Raw genomic sequence first — 18,574 nt, 5'->3', positions numbered from 1 at the left:
ATTGCACCCACATAGCTGCGGCAGTGTCTACCCTGGATAACAAAAATGTCTAAAAAGTAGTAGAAGAGGAAACAAGCCTTAAAGTGTTTATGTAAATAGGATGTCATTAATCTTTTCAGTCTCTGTGCTAGGTACAAAATTGAATCAATATTTCTAAGATTTACTTGCATCTTGCTTCTTGTTCCATTAGAGTATGGCACCATTTTGAAGGCACTTTCTACCACTAATAGGAGCCTGAGGAGTTGTTATTTAGAGGAAATGCAGATTCTTCCCGACGGTCAACAGGAACCAATCAAAAGCCTCCAAATCCTGCATAGTGACAGGTCACTGTTTGTGGGTTTAAATAATGGAGTGCTAAAAATTCCTCTGGAGAGGTGTTCAGTGTACAGAACAGAAGGGTAAGCAAATTTTATTGCTCTGATATATTCCACTCCAGCTTCAAAGGAAAGCAACAGGGAAACATATCCTAGTCTGATTCATTTCAGAATGCCTTTTTTCATCACTGGGAGAGAGAGTCAAGATATTTGTGTGTGTATCTTGATAGATAGTGCTCACGCCAGGAGCAATGGGAACGAAGGATATTGTTTTTGGTAAATATTAATTTGTCCTCATTAGAAATTAATCACATGTTTACTGAGGAGTAACTTCCAATATTACTTGACATTTCAGTGTTGGTTTTATTATCTCCACATGTTTCGCTTGTAGGTCTCACTGGCTGAAAGGCTGCAGTATTCTGAATTCTTGGTCCTCTCACCCATTGTGGCTTATAAATGATTGCTTGCCAACCATTTAACAATGTAGGAGTGCATTGGGTGGTTATTTTTCGTTGTTTTTAGAAGCCAGTAGCTCATTGGAACAGCATGTGATAGAGTTGGCACCTGGAAAGTGCTGTCTGGCTTGAACATTTTAAAAGAAAATAAAAAAAACATTTTCAATATTGACCTCTGACTGCAGAGGTGTAATCCACCCAGTGTTGAATACAGAAGGGTTTGGACAGCTACATGGCCTGCCCCTACTTTCAGCAGGCAAAGCCGTGTGATACTAGCTGACTGAGGCACGTGCTCATGTAATCTGTGTTTTCCATCTTCAGTCCTAGAGTTTGAAGTGGGTCCAGTTGTGGGTAATTGCTTATTTGCACCCCTAAGGACACTCTTCCCCCTTCAGCCTTTGCGTTGCTGATCCTTGTCTGAAATGGATGTCCCCTGTGCATGCCAAAAGGAGGCAGTTCATTAGCATGCTCTAAACTAACTACCTCTTTCTTGGCCTAGCACAAAACCTGCCTGATTCCACATGGTGAATTTCATGATTGCTTAGTTTCTAACCAGGTTAAAATGATCAACTAGCTTGTTCTAAAGTTGAGTCTGTCTAAATGTAAAAACATCTGCTCTTTCTATTTGTGCTGAGCCTCATAAGTATAATTATTCCTTTTAGGAAGAAAAGCCTCCACTTCAGTTGTTACTTTAAGTTTGACTCAGGAGTGGTGAATGTATTAAGGTGTAGGAGTTTGATACAGAAGGGTTTAATACGAGAAAGGAACCATAGCTGGAAAACATCATCCTGTCCTCCCCTCTGAATGGCAAATGTTTAAATGGCCAGAACACAAGAGCCTTTCTCTTAAGATTGTGTAGGAGAATACAGCTTGAAAGGAATATACATATAAAACAGATCAAGGGAAACCTAATTCTTCCCTCTTTTTCTATTTGTTCATGAAAGATATTCCCAAATTAAATTTGCTGGCAATTTATAGAATGTTAAAGTTCCCAGTTTGAGGATATAAAAGTACTTTCCACCGTGGGGTCCAGCGTGACCCTTTTGTAAAGTCAAATGGCCAAGGATTTCAAGGCTCCCTAAGGTATATGGACACTCCATTCCCATTGCTGCTGCTTCTAACAATTTGTATTGTAAATAAAAGGCGGTTTGGCCACGGTTTTACGCGTTGCCTTAGGGATTTGGATGCTAACCATTAAAGGAGAACTTATATGCCCCTCCACTGAACAGAGAGAACGAGCCAATCCTGTGAAAGTTTAATGGATGAGACTTGCTCAGTAACAGGCTGAACCAGGTGATTGAGACCGTCATTGTATAACTCCCCTAAAAGTAATTATTTTCTTCCTGGAAGTCATGGCTGTGACAGACATGCACGGCCTTCGTTACAATGCTGATTTAGTGCTAAAGGTTTTCTTAGGGAGACAGCCTTGTGACATACATATCTGGGGCCAGTTTCGTTCCAGGTACAACATCATTGTATTTGGAGCGTAATTTCAATAGGCTGGATCATCTATTCCTGTGAAAAACTATAAGAATGGGTTTGGGAGAGGAAGTGTTTGCTAGGGTCCCCTGTGGGGGATCGTGCGTCTCAAACCCAGGTCCCTGGGCAGTCCTCTGAATGCAGCCACCACCTGACTGGTACCAGCAAAGGGTGTGAGCTGGTAGACCCTAGCTCACCATAGGCACCGCCCACAGAGCTCCCAATTGGAGGAGATGTCTCATGTCTCCAATTGGCTCAGATTCATTGTTTGAATCCGAAGTTGTATAAGCAACTAAGTGAGTTCCTGGCTGGCAGCTACATCAGATCTACCTTCTCGTCTGACTCTTAAGTCCTGCCTTGTTCCTGATTCCTGCCTTCCTGTCCTATTCCTGGTTCCTACGCCCTGCCTTGTTCCAGATCCTTACTTCTGTGCCCTACCTCTAGCTACTGGCTCCAGCTCTGAGCCTTGGCCTGATTCCTGACTCTGGCTCTCACCCTTGGCTTGACTCCCAACTCTGGTTCCATCGCTGACCTTCGGTTCCTGGCTCCTGACTTCTGCACTGACCACTAGGCCTGACCACCTGCGTTCAGTCTATGACAGTCTCCTCACAGAGATCCCACCAGGAGGATCACGGTTTGCTCCCGCATATGGACAGACTGCGGAATCCACCCAGAAACCCCGAGGATCCTGTGGGATCTCTGGGAAGCTAAGGCCCTCAACACAGAGGCCCCATGCATCCTTCCATAGCAGCTTGGTGCTTCAGTGGAGCCATGCTACCAGGTACTTCCCTGGCCGTGGTATCCCCCTTCAAGGGATTGCTACCTTGGAGAGGGGACCACAGAAAAGATGACAAAGCCCCAGGACTTTCTGCAGGGCCAGAGGAGTGGTGATGTGTGTTCCAAGTCCCAGCCTGCCCACACCTCACCTGGCCCAGAATCCCAGACACCCAGAGAACCCGCTTCATGGACTGGAGGGAAAAGGTGATGGTGTCACAAGTGCAGCTGAGTGCTTTTTGCCTCATGAGAGTCCTCTCTACACGTGGATCTGGGAGGCACAACTCCTCCCCTTATCATCCATCTGTACTCCAGCTTAGTGGTACACAATAGTTTAGAACACACAGACTCTCACACATCATAATCATCATTTGACCTCATGGTACTATGTTAAGGTCTATCTCAGGTGACTGGAAGCTGCCTGACATCAGGAGAGGGTTTTAAATTTTCTCCAAATCATACCTCTTTCAATGAAATAAAGCATCAACCCAGCTCTTGAGGGGCTGGGGACTCAAAATCCTGCCTCCTATAATCAGTTTTATCATAGTTTTAGATACTGTAAAATTAGTAAGGTTGGGCTAAATAGAAGTACCTGGATAGGATAGTACCTGAAAGGTACTGTAAATACGTATGGGTGGCAAACAGTGAACACATTTGTACAATGTGGTAAGCCAGAATTTGTTCAGAGAGGGTTGGTCAATGAATGTGATTTTGCAGGTAATGCAGTGGTGGGTCCTGAGTTCAAAAGAAGATGGGGGAAAACTCTGGGAGGCTCTCATGAGATCTGGAGCAATAGAGGGATGGTACATTGCAAAAAAACCCGCAAAAACAAATGGAAACTTGCAAATGTGCACATCCCTTAAAGAAAGCTAAGAGGAGCTGGGTTGTATGTATTTAGATGGTGGATTTTTTTTTCCTAATAGAAACTGTTTTGTAGGGGATTTCTCAATTTCAGATTCCTGAAACTTTCCCCCTTTAATATCCTGGATGTGTAGATCACATGTTTACCAACCTTTGTATTTATTTCAGTGCTGAGTTGTTTCAAGAGGGGTGTTTTAATTTTTTCTGGTGCTTTTCACCTGGCACTTCTCATGGGCTGTGATTTATTGCTTATTGTTGTGTCTATGTTTAATACATGCCAATAAATAACCTCAGGAGCAAGTCACGATTCCTACCCCTCACCTACTTTCTTGCCGGTACTATGACTTCTTGACTGGCTTCTCAGAAAAGCTCTGGTTTCAGCATTTTTCATAATCTAATCATTTTGACGGGGGCTTGGGAAGCCTTCAGCTGATGAAAATTTCATACCTCCCAGGCAGGAATACTACAGTGCTGTTTGTTTCCCTTGGCTCTGTCCCACTTTATCAGGAAACTTGTGACTGTTTCGCACCCCAAGGGCTGATTAGGAATTATGATTGCCAAGTAGTTTTTGGAATCCTATCAGTCTGGGCCCTAAGAAAGGCAAATCAGATGTGGAAACAAAATTGATCTAGCATTGATTAGCTTTGGCATTCCATACAGCTCTGCTGCTGCAAGGCAGTGGGACACATACCTAAGGCTCAGAAAGAGGGGAAGAGGAAGAAAGGGGGTGAAAAAGAACTTCTGACCTCTCCTTACTGTTTGTTTATTGCCATAGCATCAATTGAACCTGCTAAACGGTCACTGATAGCATTGCACAGTGTCTTGATGTGTCTCGCTGACCCAAGCTATTTCTGGGTGTCTAAATGGTGCTTTGTACATGTCCACTGACCTGTCACAATTGGCCTTTTCAATACAGCCAGGCTCAGCAGCCGGGCGACAGGAAGACGGCTGTAGTGTCAGTTGCCCAAATTTATGGCTGGACTTGGCTGCAGGGACCTTGCCTTGTGCATTTGTGTGTTTTCCTATTGTGTTCCTCACTTTCACTGGAGAGTATTAGGAGGGTGTCCAATGCATGCAAAATCTACAAACCCTTTTAAACATGCCATGTTTCTAGACTTCTTTGCTGTATAGTAGTTTGGCTGGGTTTGCTGCTAAGGGTTTTACTTGTTTAGAAACCTTTTTAATTTCCTTATAATACTAGAAGTAGGTAAAGTTGGGTTTAACTCTTGTTTCCAGATACCCCTAAACTTTGGCCTGGGGTTGGTCTTGGATTCCTGGTCTAAATTTCACAGCTGGCATCCACAGTATATCGAGAACAGGTAAAAACAAAACCCAGCATCGGAACTTTGGAATGGTGGGGATTTGTGATCAGGATCCAGTATTGATAGTTTGGGCCAACCTTTAGTCTAGGTCAATAATTATTTAAAGGGAGAGTGAGATCATTATTTCATGTTGGGAATCACTGTGGAGCAGTTGGGACAGTGAGGCCAGCAGTAACACAAGGAGCTTTGTGATCTATGTGACCTACACATTGCCCGACATCTATCCAGAGTGTGCGTACAGTACAGCGGGTTACTGACCCGTGCGTCAGCCAACCACTTTCAGGACAGGGAATGTGAGCGAAGCTGTAGTCCTGCATTTGATTTAGAACAGCGTCAACAAAGCATGGTTGGTGACCAGGCTGGAAGGTCATGCCAACATCACTGCTGCTCCTATTCCTGCTAGAGACATTATTTCACTGCACTTTTTATGGATCATCTTCCTCCCCATCCTCTCCCCACGCCGTCCCACACAACTGTCTGGAGAGTCTACAGCTCATACGAATCAATGATATTTTGGGTGCACTGTGGGGTCTTGGGAACGGGCCAGTTTATTGTCCACCCCTGCTGCTAAAGAGGCATATTTCTCTGTGCAGTTGTGTTCACTTCTTCAGCTGTGAATCTCTTAGGCCTGGTACCAGTTTGGCAGCAGAGTAATGACGTCACTGGAGTTATTCCTGATTTACACTTCTGTGACTGGGATGAGAACCAGGCCCTCTTCGCATGCAGTTGTGGCAGTATTAAAAATACTTGGAGGCCCTCAGAAGAGCCCTGGAACATGGTAATGACGGCGCAGTAGCTCCCATTGTGAGACTGGTGGCCAGATTTTTGCTGAATATTTTGATAACTAAGTGGGAGCTGAGCATTTTTGAAAATCTGGTTCTTTAACGACTATGAAAATTGCTGAGATACTGCACTCCTTTTATGCATGTGTTTGAGAGATTAAAGAGAAGTAGTAAGGGGGGCCTTGTGAAAATATAACTATTATTGAAAAGCAGGAAAGGGAAAATCTGTACTACCTCTTTCCATCTGGTTTGGTTGACATGGTCACTGTAGGGTTAAGGGAACTAGCTACTTACTATACCACTGATAATTAATTTGAAAAGCCTTGGAAAATTTCAAAGAAGGAAAGAAGAGTGATCAGGACAAGTATTATCCCATAAATCCATCCACAAACCCTACTAATATAATGTGATAAATCGTGCGAATGAAATCCTGACTCAATTTACGTTTTCAGAGTAGCAGCCGTGTTAGTCTGTATTCGCAAAAAGAAAAGGAGTACTAGTGGCACCTTAGAGACTAACCAATTTATATGAGCATAAACTTTCGTGAGCTACAGCTCACTTCATCAGATGCATTCAGTGGAAAATACAGTGAGGAGATTTATATACACCCAGAACATGAAAAAATGGGTGTTATCATACACACTGTAAGGAGAGTGATCACTTAAGATGAGCTATTAGCAGCATGAGAGCGGGGTGTGTGTGTGTGAAAACCTTTTGTAGGGATAATCAAGGTGGGCCATTTCCAGCAGTTAACAGGAACGTCTGAATGGTAAAACTCCCATTGACTCGATGGGGCCAGCATTTCAGCTCTAGGGTATGTCTACACTGCAATTAGACACCTGTGGGTGGCCCATGCCAGCTGACTCAAGCTAAGGGGCTGCTTAGTTCCAGTGTAGACGTTTGGGCTCAGACTGCAACCTGGGCTCTAGGAAGCCCTTCCTCACAGGGCCCTAGATCCTGGGCTCCAGCCTGAGCCAGTACATCTAACTGCAATTAAACAACCACTTAGCCGAAGCCCCACGAACCCGAGTGAGTTGGCACAGGCCAGCCGCAGGTTTTTAATTGCAGTGTAGACATAACCCTAAGGATAACAAACAGAACTACAATCAATAAGCTACATGGATTTACGTGCTAGATTAATTTGATTGCTTTTTTTTATAGCACTACAATATTGGACCCCCATACTGCAAACTCTAAGGCACATGCTGAGCTGTAAGCAGATGAGTAGTCCTAATTATTATAATAAATCTAGTCCTGTACCTAAAGTTAAGCAACTTCATAATAGTTTGCAGGATCTGGACTTTTGTGGTTGAAGGGAATGAGATAGATGTAATATGGTTAGATTTTAGTAAAACATTGGGTACTGTATTTCATGAAAGCTTAATTCAAATTGTTTAGGAAAGGAACATTGTTGTATGGATCTAAAATCGATTAAAAGTCCATAAGCAAAGGGCACGGGTAAGTGATAATGAAGCAAGTTGGGGGAAGTTTCTAGTGAGGTACTCAAGAAATTGGCAATAGGTCCATCTTATTTGACAGTATCTTTATGACATGGAAGAAAATAGCATGCTTTGTGGCTGATACTAAAGTGTGAAAGAATCACAAAGAACAGTGATGAGAAAATTAAGTATCTGCAAGGAAAGCTAAGATGGGGTGAGTTTGGGGAGAAAGCTGAGACTGAGGTTTGTGTTCTGGTGGTGGTTGAGTTAAACATGAAAAAGCAAACAGTAGGAATTCAGGATTTTGTGCTGTGTCGGGATGCACAGAGCGGGGTGTGAAAGCTACGTGGTTACAGAAATGTGTTTGGCTATTGAATAATCTTCCAAGGGACGTGGTGAAAGCCCCATCACTTGGCACATTTAAAACTACAGTAGAGTGGACAGAACCCTAAGAAATAATCTGTAGGGAACAAACCCACAGTGGCTGGAAAATAGACTGGACAGTTTGATAGTTCTGTCCAATTTGTGACTTATATGATTCTATAAACTCAGTTTATAAAGCTGTATTTTTATGCTGTCTTTCTGAATACCATCTCTCTCTAACGCCCCTCTCCCCGCCTTTAGACTACCATTTATCATATTATACAATAGCTGGAGCCCAGGTTTATGCAGCTACTGAAAAAAGAAAGGTTATAGCTTAGACGAAGGTCACTTAAGAATGAGCCCAGTAAAATGAGCTAATTTCAGGGCTCACTGGCTTTTGTTTTCTCACTGTCATCTCTTTGTTGCCAATTTGTTTTGGGATGCTTTGGTGTTACGTTTTTTGTTGTTGTTGTTTTTTTAAACACACTGCACTTGTGACCTGGGTGGTTCAGAAGATTCTGAATAGCTTAGAAGATGGATTCTTTCACCTCTAGTTAACTGGCTTGAGTCCAGCCTAGATCAGTGGTGTCTAGAAGTCATTACCATCTGATGACTGCTTGGTGGGCTCTGTGAAATTAGTCTCAGTCCAGTGCAGATTGACAGTGAGCAGGCAGTTTTCTTGGAAGGTACAATGCAAGGATGGCTTTGACACTACAGTAATTTAAATAATATTAATAACAAAATGCTACAAGCAGGCCCCAGGTGATTCATCCTTTGCAGCCTTCAGCTTTTACATCTTGTGCAACTATTATTTCATATTATTTGTAGCACCCTCAATTTTCTAGACACTGTCACGTAGGAGGACGCAGTCTCTGCATCAAAGAGCTTGTAGTCTAATTCCACTGGCTGCATACTTCATATCTCAAATTTCCGGTCTTCTTACAGCAAGACCTGCAGTGAGAGTGAACAGACGCTGTAACATGCATTGTGCGCCCCTGATTGGAGGAGTCATAGTTTAATATCCAGCTGGACAGCTGCTGGGGAATTTGGCCTTTTCATTTGGAGTTGTGCTAGTTGTTGGGGTTTTCTTTACAGCATCAGCAGAGTGTGTAAAATATGTATATACAGGGTGACCAGACAGCAAGTGTGAAAAATCAGGACAAGGGGTGGGGGGTAATAGGTGCTTATATCAGACAAAGCCTCAAATATCGGGACTGTCCCTATAAAAGCGGGACATCTGGTCACCCTATGTATGTACAATTCATCATCAGAATCAAACACATCATAAGAACAAGAGTACGTGTGGCACCTTAGAGACTAACAAATTTATTAGAGCATAAGCTTTCGTGAGCTACCGCTCACTTCATCGGATGCATAGAATGGAACATATAGTAAGATAGATAGATATATACATACAGATAAATTGGAAGTTACCATACAAAAGGTCAGGTTTCAGAGTAGCAGCCGTGTTAGTCTGTATTCGCAAAAAGAAAAGGAGTACTTGTGGCACCTTAGAGACTAACCAATTTATTTGAGCATGAGCTTCCGTGAGCTACAGCTCACTTCATCGGATGCATAAAGTGGAAAGTACAGTGAGGAGATTTTATATATACACACAGACCATGAAAAATATACACTGTAAGGAGAGTGATCACTTAAGATGAGCTATTACAAGCAGGAGAGTGGGGTTGGGGGAGAGAAAACCTTTTGAAGTGATAATCAAGGTGGGCCATTTCCAGCACATTTCCAAGAGTTAACAAGAGTGACTTGAAGTAACAAGTGAGGCAGTGAAGTAGGTTCCCAGGAAGTGTCCCTGCTGCAGTCACTGGAACACGTGGCAGGAGCCTGTGCAGAGCTGAGCTGCAAGTTGTCATCCTCATCCATCCTGTTTCCTTGGGGGCTCACTGTTATTTCTACATGTGACACTGTGAGCCAGGCATTTTGTTACAGTGAATGTTTTGCAGAAATGAAACTACTGTGCAAATGCCTTAGTTCCCCAAACCCTTCTATCTGTATGTGCTGCCTCCATTCCCCTGCAGGTACACAGCACCCCCTGAGACAGGGAAACCAGAACAAGCCCGCTCTGCAAAAGACACAGGACACTGTGAAGCCCAGCTTCATGATGGCTCCTTCCACCTGCACCAAAGGGAGATACAGGGGGCAAGGCCGAGGGAAGGTCAGGGCTGGTGAGAGCCTAATTAGTTAAGATGAGCTGTTATCCGCAGGAGAAAAAAACTTTTGTAGTGATAATCAAGATTATTGATAGTGATAAGTGAAAAGATTATTGATAGTCAAAAAAACTTTTGTAGTGATAATCAAGATTCTTTTTCTGGATACAGACTAACAGGTCTGCTACTCTGAAACACATAATAGTGATAGTTATTTATATTTATATAGTGTCTTTCATGCCAAAGAATCCCAAAGCAACAAGCTTCTGTGAAAAATACAGTCACCCATTTCATCCACCATTGAAAATCAGTTACTTCTCACGTGGAATATAGCAGCTCCCAGCAACACTACATAGCAGTTTTGGACAGGCACTAGAAAGGTATTGGGTGACTATCAAGAAAAATGTCCTTATAGTGAGATCAGTTACAGTGTGGAATAATCTATCAAGTTAAGTAGAGGAAGTGTTGTTTCCTGGGACACTTAAAACTAGACAGAACAAGTGATGGAGAACATACTTCTTGCACTTGTCTAGTGTAGGGACCATCCTGCACAGGGCAAGGGGTGAACTAGATCCCCAACGGATAGATTAGATGGCTAACGTTTCTTTGAACTCTCTAATATTCTGTTATTCTACAAATACTCTCTCTAGTTGAATCAGCTGAGGGCTATTTTTTGAGCAGAAAGTAATTACCCAAAGCTGTACAAAACAACCTCATATGAAAGAGCTGCTCAAATAGTGATTATTTTGTGCAGCCTTGGGGAAAATTGTAGGTTGTTTTCAGACCTCTGTATCATCGTTCATGACTCTTTCAAAGTCATTTGCTCCTGCAGGCTTTCTTCTTGATAACTCCCATCTGAGCCTAGGTGTGAATCAGCAGCATCTTCTGGAGGTTGCCTATAACATATTCATTTTTCCTTGCTAGTGAGAGCAGACACATTTCTTTTCCCTCCAGTCGCCCCTTCTGCAATGCTCTGAAGCCAGTAAATTGCAGGAATTCACTTCATTCTTAAGAATATGAAATCTGAAATTGCAAACCCAAAATGCAGAGGCAAAGTTCCAGCTGCACGTGACATCAGCATCCTGGCATTTCACGACACGGAGCAGCTGTAGGGAATAACACTTGAATGGGCAAATTTGCCAATGCTGTTTTTCAAAAGGACCTCTAACCCCGCTGCCTTTTTTCTTTTTGGTGTGCTTGCTCCACACTGCAGTCTGCATTGTGTATAAAAGATGTTGTCTTTCTAGATTCCAAGGCCAGAAGTGACCATTGGGATCATTTAGTCAGCCCTCCTGTATAACACAGGCCATAGAACTCCCCCAAAATGTGCTCTAGGAATTTTCTATTATGGCTAAAGTCTTCTCAGTTTCGGAAATGGGTTGTATTTCAACATCCAGACAAGTACACTTCCTACTGAGGAATTCCTTCTTGTGACCCTTCTGGTTAGGACTTGTGTAGTTATCTGCATTTCCTTGTGGATGACTGATTCCATGTCGGGTAGTCAAAGGCACGCTGACTTTCTGTTTCTATTAGAGGTCAGTTTTGTTTGGCATGGTGACAGGAGTTTTTAATAGTGTTTATGGAGCAGTGCTGCTTTTTTAATAACCTGTTTTTAGTTATTAAAAACACCTGTCAGTGCTTTTTTTTAATAACCTGTTTTACTGATGCAAACGTAAATCCAGATTTAATCAGAATTTTCTCAGGATAGCATTAATCTTCATCTCTGAATAAATGCAATGTTGTTTTATTTCATGTCTTTAATAAAAAAACAAACCCTACCCAATAAGGAATTCATTGCCCCTAAGAAATGATGGAAAGGGATGTCAGGGAGTAAGAAATGCAATAATTTGTTGTGTAGATTGTGAGAGGCCATAATCTATAAAGCCACAAACAATTATGGAGATATTGAAAATGTTGGGGCCCAAGTGGAAAGTAACAAAGATAAAGCCAATTCAAGGTCTATGGCGAGGAAAGGGAAATAAGCCAAAATTGCTGACAGAAGTCATGCATCTATACACTATTACTTTCAAATAAGTTAGATGTGTTTTGGCTTTTAAATGGCCTGGAAGGTAATTTAATTTCAGAAGTCATTTTTATGTGTCAGGTTTTAATTTATGTGATTAAAACACAATATATGCAAAGTGGAAATCACGGAAGCTGGTAGTATGTAGGCGATAAACTTCACATACACACTTCTCTGTCTTTGTGTTCTGACATCATGCACCAAACTAATGAACCTCATCTAGCCACTGTAAATGCTACTATCACCCTACCACTGTGGTCTGGGGGCTGGTTTCTTATTGGGCAGTACCTTACTCAGTAAGTAGTTCCACTGATTACTTTGAGGGGTAAAGTCCTACTCCAAATGAATAATGGGTGGCAAAATCTGGCTCTGAATGTGTTGCATTGTTTGGCAGAAAAATGAAGTTGCAACTTGACCAGCATCTGACTGCAACAGCTCAGTTCTAGTCCGCTTGTCTGTTCAGTGGGAAAGATAATGGATTTGCACAGCTCATGAGCCCATCTCTATGGGTTTAAATTTTTAAAGGTATCGAAATTCCTGGGATTCTTTGAGTTGGTTTTTCTTTTTAATCTTATTTTCATAAGCCGTGAACATCGTTTGATTCTGACTCTGCTCTCTTCACGCCATCTGGTTTTAGGGAAGACAAAGGTCCACTCTCCTTTGCGTGGGTTATTGAGACTGTCAGGAATTATTATTTGATTGGCTGGAAGCTAATATGATTATCTGTTTCGTTCATACCCTCTGCAGGTTGATGTTAATGGGACAATAAGCTAACCTTGTCAGGAAATGCCAGTCTGCCAAACACAGTCTTTAGGCTCATAGCTAATCAACAGCAATAATATCACCTTATTGCTTACAAAATGCTACCCTCTTTGCATTAGCCGGGCTGCTCTGTGTTTGAAACCTATTAATATGGACTCCTAACATCTCAAAGCAAAGTTCAGTACTGTAACTCAAAAGATTCTAGAGTAACAGCCGTGTTAGTCTGTATTCGCAAAAAGAAAAGGAGTACTTGTGGCACCTTAGAGACTAACCAATTTATTTGAGCATGAGCTTTCGTGAGCTACAGTGAGCTGTAGCTCATGAAAGCTCATGCTCAAATAAATTGGTTAGTCTCTAAGGTGCCACAAGTACTCCTTTTCTTTTTTCAAAAGATTCTGGCTCCCATCTCCTTCTATGACTTCATGTTCTTTATCAGTCCCCAGTCTTCCTTAAAACAAAGGAATAACATAAACAATGTCCACCCGCCCTGGGCTTAATAAAAGTCTTGCGTCCCTCCTGGGTTTTTTCTCAGCAATCTGCTCCTTGTTCCAGAGAGTGGCTGCGGGGCTGCTTCCCTGGGCCTTTTTTCACTCTAGTAGTCTGAGATTGGCATGAAACATAACCTCTGCCACTCTGTAGCCCCTTGGCTTTCTTCCATCTCATTTCTCTTCTCGTACCCTGCCCTTTATACAGGTCAGTGTCCACAGGGCTGCTCCCCTGGACCTTCCTTCCTGGACTCTTTCTACTGCAGGGACTATTGTAAGAGACTATCCCTTTCTGGCAGTTTTCTGTGCAGACACCCCTCCTCTGCAGCTCTTATAAGGAGCACTGACTCCTTGCTCAGCTGAATCTGATTAGTGAGCAGGGCTAGCTGGCCTCAGGCCTGTGGCCCTTAAAGGGTCATGCCAGCCTGTTACACCCTCCCTCACCCACCTTCCAGAATTAGTTGCATTTACTTGCAGAGTAAAGAGAAAGGGAGTGAGAAAGAGGAAAATGGAAATAGAGAGGAAGGGCATGGGGAGAGCAAGAGCATTGTGATGAATTGCTGGAGCACCTTAGCTTAATATCTATTCGTATAAATGCCATGTGGTTGCTTTGGGATTCTTGGTACAGAAGAGCACATTTCCTTGTTGTCTCTCCCATGGTAATCAGAAGAGAGGACAGAAGTTACAGTAATTCTTGCTTTCCTTTGGTCTGTCAAAGCCTAATTTCTTGAGTCTGCTCTACTGATTTTAAAAGGTCTATTTATTACAGTCTGAAGCTTTTATTTGTCAGGGAAAACTGACCAAAAGATGGAGTCATCTTGGGCCATCAGTACATTAGAGGCTGGATTGGAAACTTTTGAACTGCAGACTTTTAAACTTCAATGCAGATTTTAAGGGAGAAATTGTTCAGTTCGTAAACAAGAGTTCCCAAGTGCCCATGTCAAGGAGTGAGCTGCTGCTTTGCACTGCACACTGGAATGCCTAAGGAGGGCGAGGAATCCCAGTGGGCTAGTCCGTATTCCACCCTGGCCCCATGGCCCACCGGGGATATTTGTTGGCGGCTCCTTCACGGCTATGTACCTGGCACGGTTCATGACTTCCCCCAACAGCTGTTCCTTCTGTGGCGAGAGGGAGACCCTGGCACGCATTTATATCAAGTGCGCCTGGTTGTAGCCCCCCTTCCGGCTCCTCCAGAACTTACTCCTCTGATTCTCGTGTCACTTCTCCCCACATCTCCTGATTTACGCACACCCTGTCTGTGGCTCCACAAAGTTGCAAGACCTCCTTGTCAGCCTCCTCTTGGCCCTGGTCAAAGTGGCCATCCACTATACCTGGAGCAGGAAGCTAAATTTGGGGGGAGGGAGTGTTCTGCGACTGCAGGCCCTACTTCCAATTCTCCCTCAAGTCACATCTCTAGGTAGAGTTCCTCTGGGCCACCTCCACTTGCTCCCTAGTTGCTTTCCAAGAGTAGTGGGTGGTGTCTGTGCTTCCGTGCATGGTGTCCCCCTCTGGATCCCTGCTTTTATACCTGTGACCCTCACAACCATTCCTGTTTTTTCATTTTTTGTCCCCTGAACTTATTTGAAGTCTGGGTCCAGTGGCTCCTCCCCTTGGGTTAAGGGGAGGGGCCTTTAGATGTGTGTGGGCAGAAGCATCCCCAGTGCTTCAATAGGTGCACATTGGAATAAACATTCCCTTTAAGAAACAACTGTGTTCACAGGTCAGACGTTTTTCTGGGTCATTTAACTCGTTTTGGGACAGTCTGTGGTAAAATTCAGTCCCCTAAAACCAAACCCCACAACTGCAGCAACAAAGTGATTCTGAAGGGCCCCCTCATTTTCATTGCTCTGTGAGAGAAAAGTTCTCGTGCGGTGGTCAGCACAGAGATGGTTGGCCACACAATGCTGGCTTCTCCTCCTTGTTTTCAGATGCTAAACTGCATCGTAAGGACATAAAAATTCACAAATACTTTCCCAATAAGCCGCTGCTGCATGGCCGGTATGTGATTGGGAGTGGGGATGGGGGCTGGCCCTAGGTAATTATGGAATAAGGATAGGAGACAGATACTGAGTGGTGAGGAGTGGGGAGGGAGACAGGGCCTGGGTGATGAGAGAGAGGCAGGCAGAGCCAGGGCAATTGAGGAGTGGGGACAGGAGGCAGGTGATTAGAAGGGGAGGTGGGCCTTGATCAGTTGAGGAAAGGAGATAGGAGGCCGAGCCTGGGTAGTGGGGAATGGGGCCAGGAGGCAGGGGAAGTTTTTCTATTGACTGTAGTGGGCTGTGGATCAAATCCTACTTGCTGATTCCCCACCTGGAGCCTTAATCCTCTGTCTGTGTTATCCCATCTCATTGCTGTGGAAATTATTGTTGTTCGACAACTGACAGTCCTGTGGCTCCAGAGCAGCAGGCGGCAGGTGAACTCTTAAGGAGGAGTTCCTATTTTCATGCAAATGTCCCTGGTGAGTGAAAGTAGGGAGCGAGCGACAAAATACCCTGTGCAGAAGATATCAGCAGAATTTGTTTCTAAATTGCGGGTTTTCAGTACAGTATATGCCATTAGGCACCAGATAAGACATTTATTGCAAGCCAATGAACTAAAGTGAATCACTGTTGATACAAATACCTTGTCATCATAAACGCAGCCCAGCAGCTGTACATGGAGAGGTATTTTCCTGACTCAGTGAACTATTATTAATCAGCACGAGGGGTCCTGGTGCGGGGGGGGCGGTGGTTTGGTGTCCTCAGCATCTTACTCTTAATGCACATCCCACCCTTTGGGACTTCATCAGGTAAGTCAGTGGGCAGCACCATCAGCATTAATGTAATCGCTATTCCCTGCTATGCTCTGGAAGGCCCCCAGGGAGAATTTCCGGGGGGGTGGAAAGGGCTAGTGGATTGATTCCCTGGCAATGTTGCTTCAATGGGAGTTGTGATGGCAAGGGGCAGGGAGGAGATGATATTGTATCATTTGCTCCTTGAGGCACTTCTAATCAGCCACTTTAAGAATCTACATACTGTTTGCCATTAAAGAGTCTACATACGGGATGAAATCCTGGCCCCATTGAAGCCAATGGTAAAAGTCCCATTGACTTCAGTAGCATCCTCTGAGTTTCTTTGGGGGCAGGGACTGTCTCTCGCTATGTCTTGTACAATGCATAGCACAATGGGGCCCTGATCCTGATTGGGGGCTTTTGAGCAGTACCAAAATGTAACTGCTACATGATAATATTTGTAAGTAGTTTCCACATGTATTTTCTATTCTAAACACACGGAAATACCGTGGTGTCGTAGCTACCATGGTGTGACAATGCTGATTTACTAATGGTGACTATTGTATGGATATTATTGGCCCTTAACAATTATATTATGGTAACATACAGAGGCCTCAACCAAATCAGGGTCCCATTTTTCTAGGCATTGCACATATAGCGAATGACCATCCCTACCTCGGAGTCTACAGTCTAGAAGGTGTCTAATTTGTCTTTTTATTGCATACATTGTTGTTTTTGCAATACAATTTATGTAGCATTTTGGGGTGTGTGTATGTGTACAGTATAATTCCAGTTATCAAAATGCCCTTTATCCGAAAATCCTAGTTATTCAAAGCCACAGTGTCCCTCCCATGTAGCCCGATGTTAGTTAATAGCACTTCCGTTTGTCTGAAAACCTGTTTATATGAAGTATTTGGATGTCCCCCAGCCCATTCAGATAAATGGGGATGTACTATGTATAGAGGGGGATGGGTGTGCGTGTGTGTGTCTATATTATTCATAAAATAAATAGGAATATATTTTTCAAAAATATAAATGAAATGTGGATTTGAAAGTGTTTACTTAATGCATTAGCCAGACATCGTCTCTTGCTGTACTGTCTATTGTAATGCTATTTCCATTTATAAAAAGAAAAAAATGAAGTAACTTGTGTTTAAGTAAATACATTTCTCTTTAACCTAAATCGTATCTCTCTCAGTTGATAGGTTTCTTACGAGAACTGAACCAGATGGGTTCTGAATTTTGAAGTGAAGTTGACAGCACAGCTGTTTTGTTTTTAGATCTCAGCTGGTCATGGGAGCCAGCCTTGAGATGGGGAAATGTCTTGTTCTTTTTGATTATTATTAAATTATACCATGTATGTTCTGCTAACCAAATAGAGTCCAGTTCTCATGTAAGTGGCAGAGAGAGGGAAATGACACTTCGTTCTATTCATGTCCAGAGCCCAGTGAGTGCACACCTAGCACAAGATATAGCTCGGGTTAACTCACACAGTGTCAGCCTTTTGCCAAGCCCATTGCAATGAAGGCACTGGTTCTGTGATTCAGTTACTGATTGCCCATCAGCTGTGGGGGTTAGTGAGAGTGGCAAGAGAATGGCAGGCTGTGATTCACTGAGTGCACTGTTAAGGGTCTGTAACTTGCTGCTCTCAGCCAAGAGCAGCACATTAGCTACATGACATACGGTATAATAGTGCCAGCAAAGTGGTCAGTGCCTAACTGGGATATATTGCAGCCTGCAGGGTGGCTGTGGGCTGCAGCGCAGAACATACGGAGATTATTTTCTGAATTTATGCAGCACATGTTTTCCTATAAATTAAATTCAGAGGAAATGTGTATTTGTAATAGGGTGATGCTCACAACAGCCATCCCTGTTACGAATTACAATGACCTGCCTCTGATTGCTGAGTGTCTAGTGGACCAGCTTTATACAGTCGGAAGCAACCACATGTGCTCCGTCTCAAGGTCTGGAAGGATGAGCAGAGATCTGTACAGCTATATGCCGGATTCTTTTGTTCTTCTTCTCTGTGTTTTTCTCGCTTCCTCCAGAAACCACACAGTTCCCTCCTGAAGTGCTGGGGTTACCTAGGGGTCTGAGCACATGCCATGCATCTTTCCAGGCTCTGCATTTGCTCAGTGACTATGTACGGTCCCAGAGAGGAGCTGCTGCCTTTGAAGTACAAATGGCAGACAAGCACTTCCTATGAAAATGAATGCTACCCCATACTGTGGATTAGAACAGGATGGGCAGCCAAAACAGTACTATGGGGCTCTTTAGCTAGAATAGTAAGCACCGCAGCACATATGTACCCTTCAGTGTCCTTGGGCTAGGGATCTCAAGTCTTTTTTTCTACATTAAAGCCTAGCCCTTTACTACTTCGGGCTGGATGAGAGTTATCTATACCTTTTCCTCAGGTATTTTTAAGCAGTTTAAGGAAAACATAATGGAGAATCATTGTAACTTGTGAAATAAATAAGTCTCTCCTTTAAAACAACCAAGAGACAATTGCATTGCTTGCTGTTTACCAAGTTTAAATCTTTAGTGAAACAGATGCCCTTCTGCACCATATGAGCAAAT

The 18,574-nt window shown here is 43.3% G+C and overlaps 1 protein-coding gene across 11 annotated transcripts in view; it reads left to right on the top strand.

Moving 5' to 3' along the window:
- SEMA5B (semaphorin 5B) overlaps positions 1-18,574 on the top strand; it is a 363,514-nt gene that overhangs the window by 288,710 nt on the left and 56,230 nt on the right. For all 11 annotated transcript variants that reach the window (XM_073305098.2, XM_073305088.2, XM_073305090.2 and 8 more), the window contains one exon: positions 191-398. In XM_073305098.2, coding sequence (XP_073161199.1) covers positions 191-398 — 208 coding nt within the window. The remainder of the gene's footprint in view (positions 1-190; positions 399-18,574) is intronic.

The sequence above is a fragment of the Lepidochelys kempii genome, chromosome 11 (genome assembly GCF_965140285.1).
Source record: "Lepidochelys kempii isolate rLepKem1 chromosome 11, rLepKem1.hap1, whole genome shotgun sequence".
Classification (NCBI taxonomy): domain Eukaryota; kingdom Metazoa; phylum Chordata; order Testudines; family Cheloniidae; genus Lepidochelys; species Lepidochelys kempii.
Note: the sequence above shows the minus strand (reverse complement) of the source record. Positions and strands in the feature narration are given on the sequence as shown.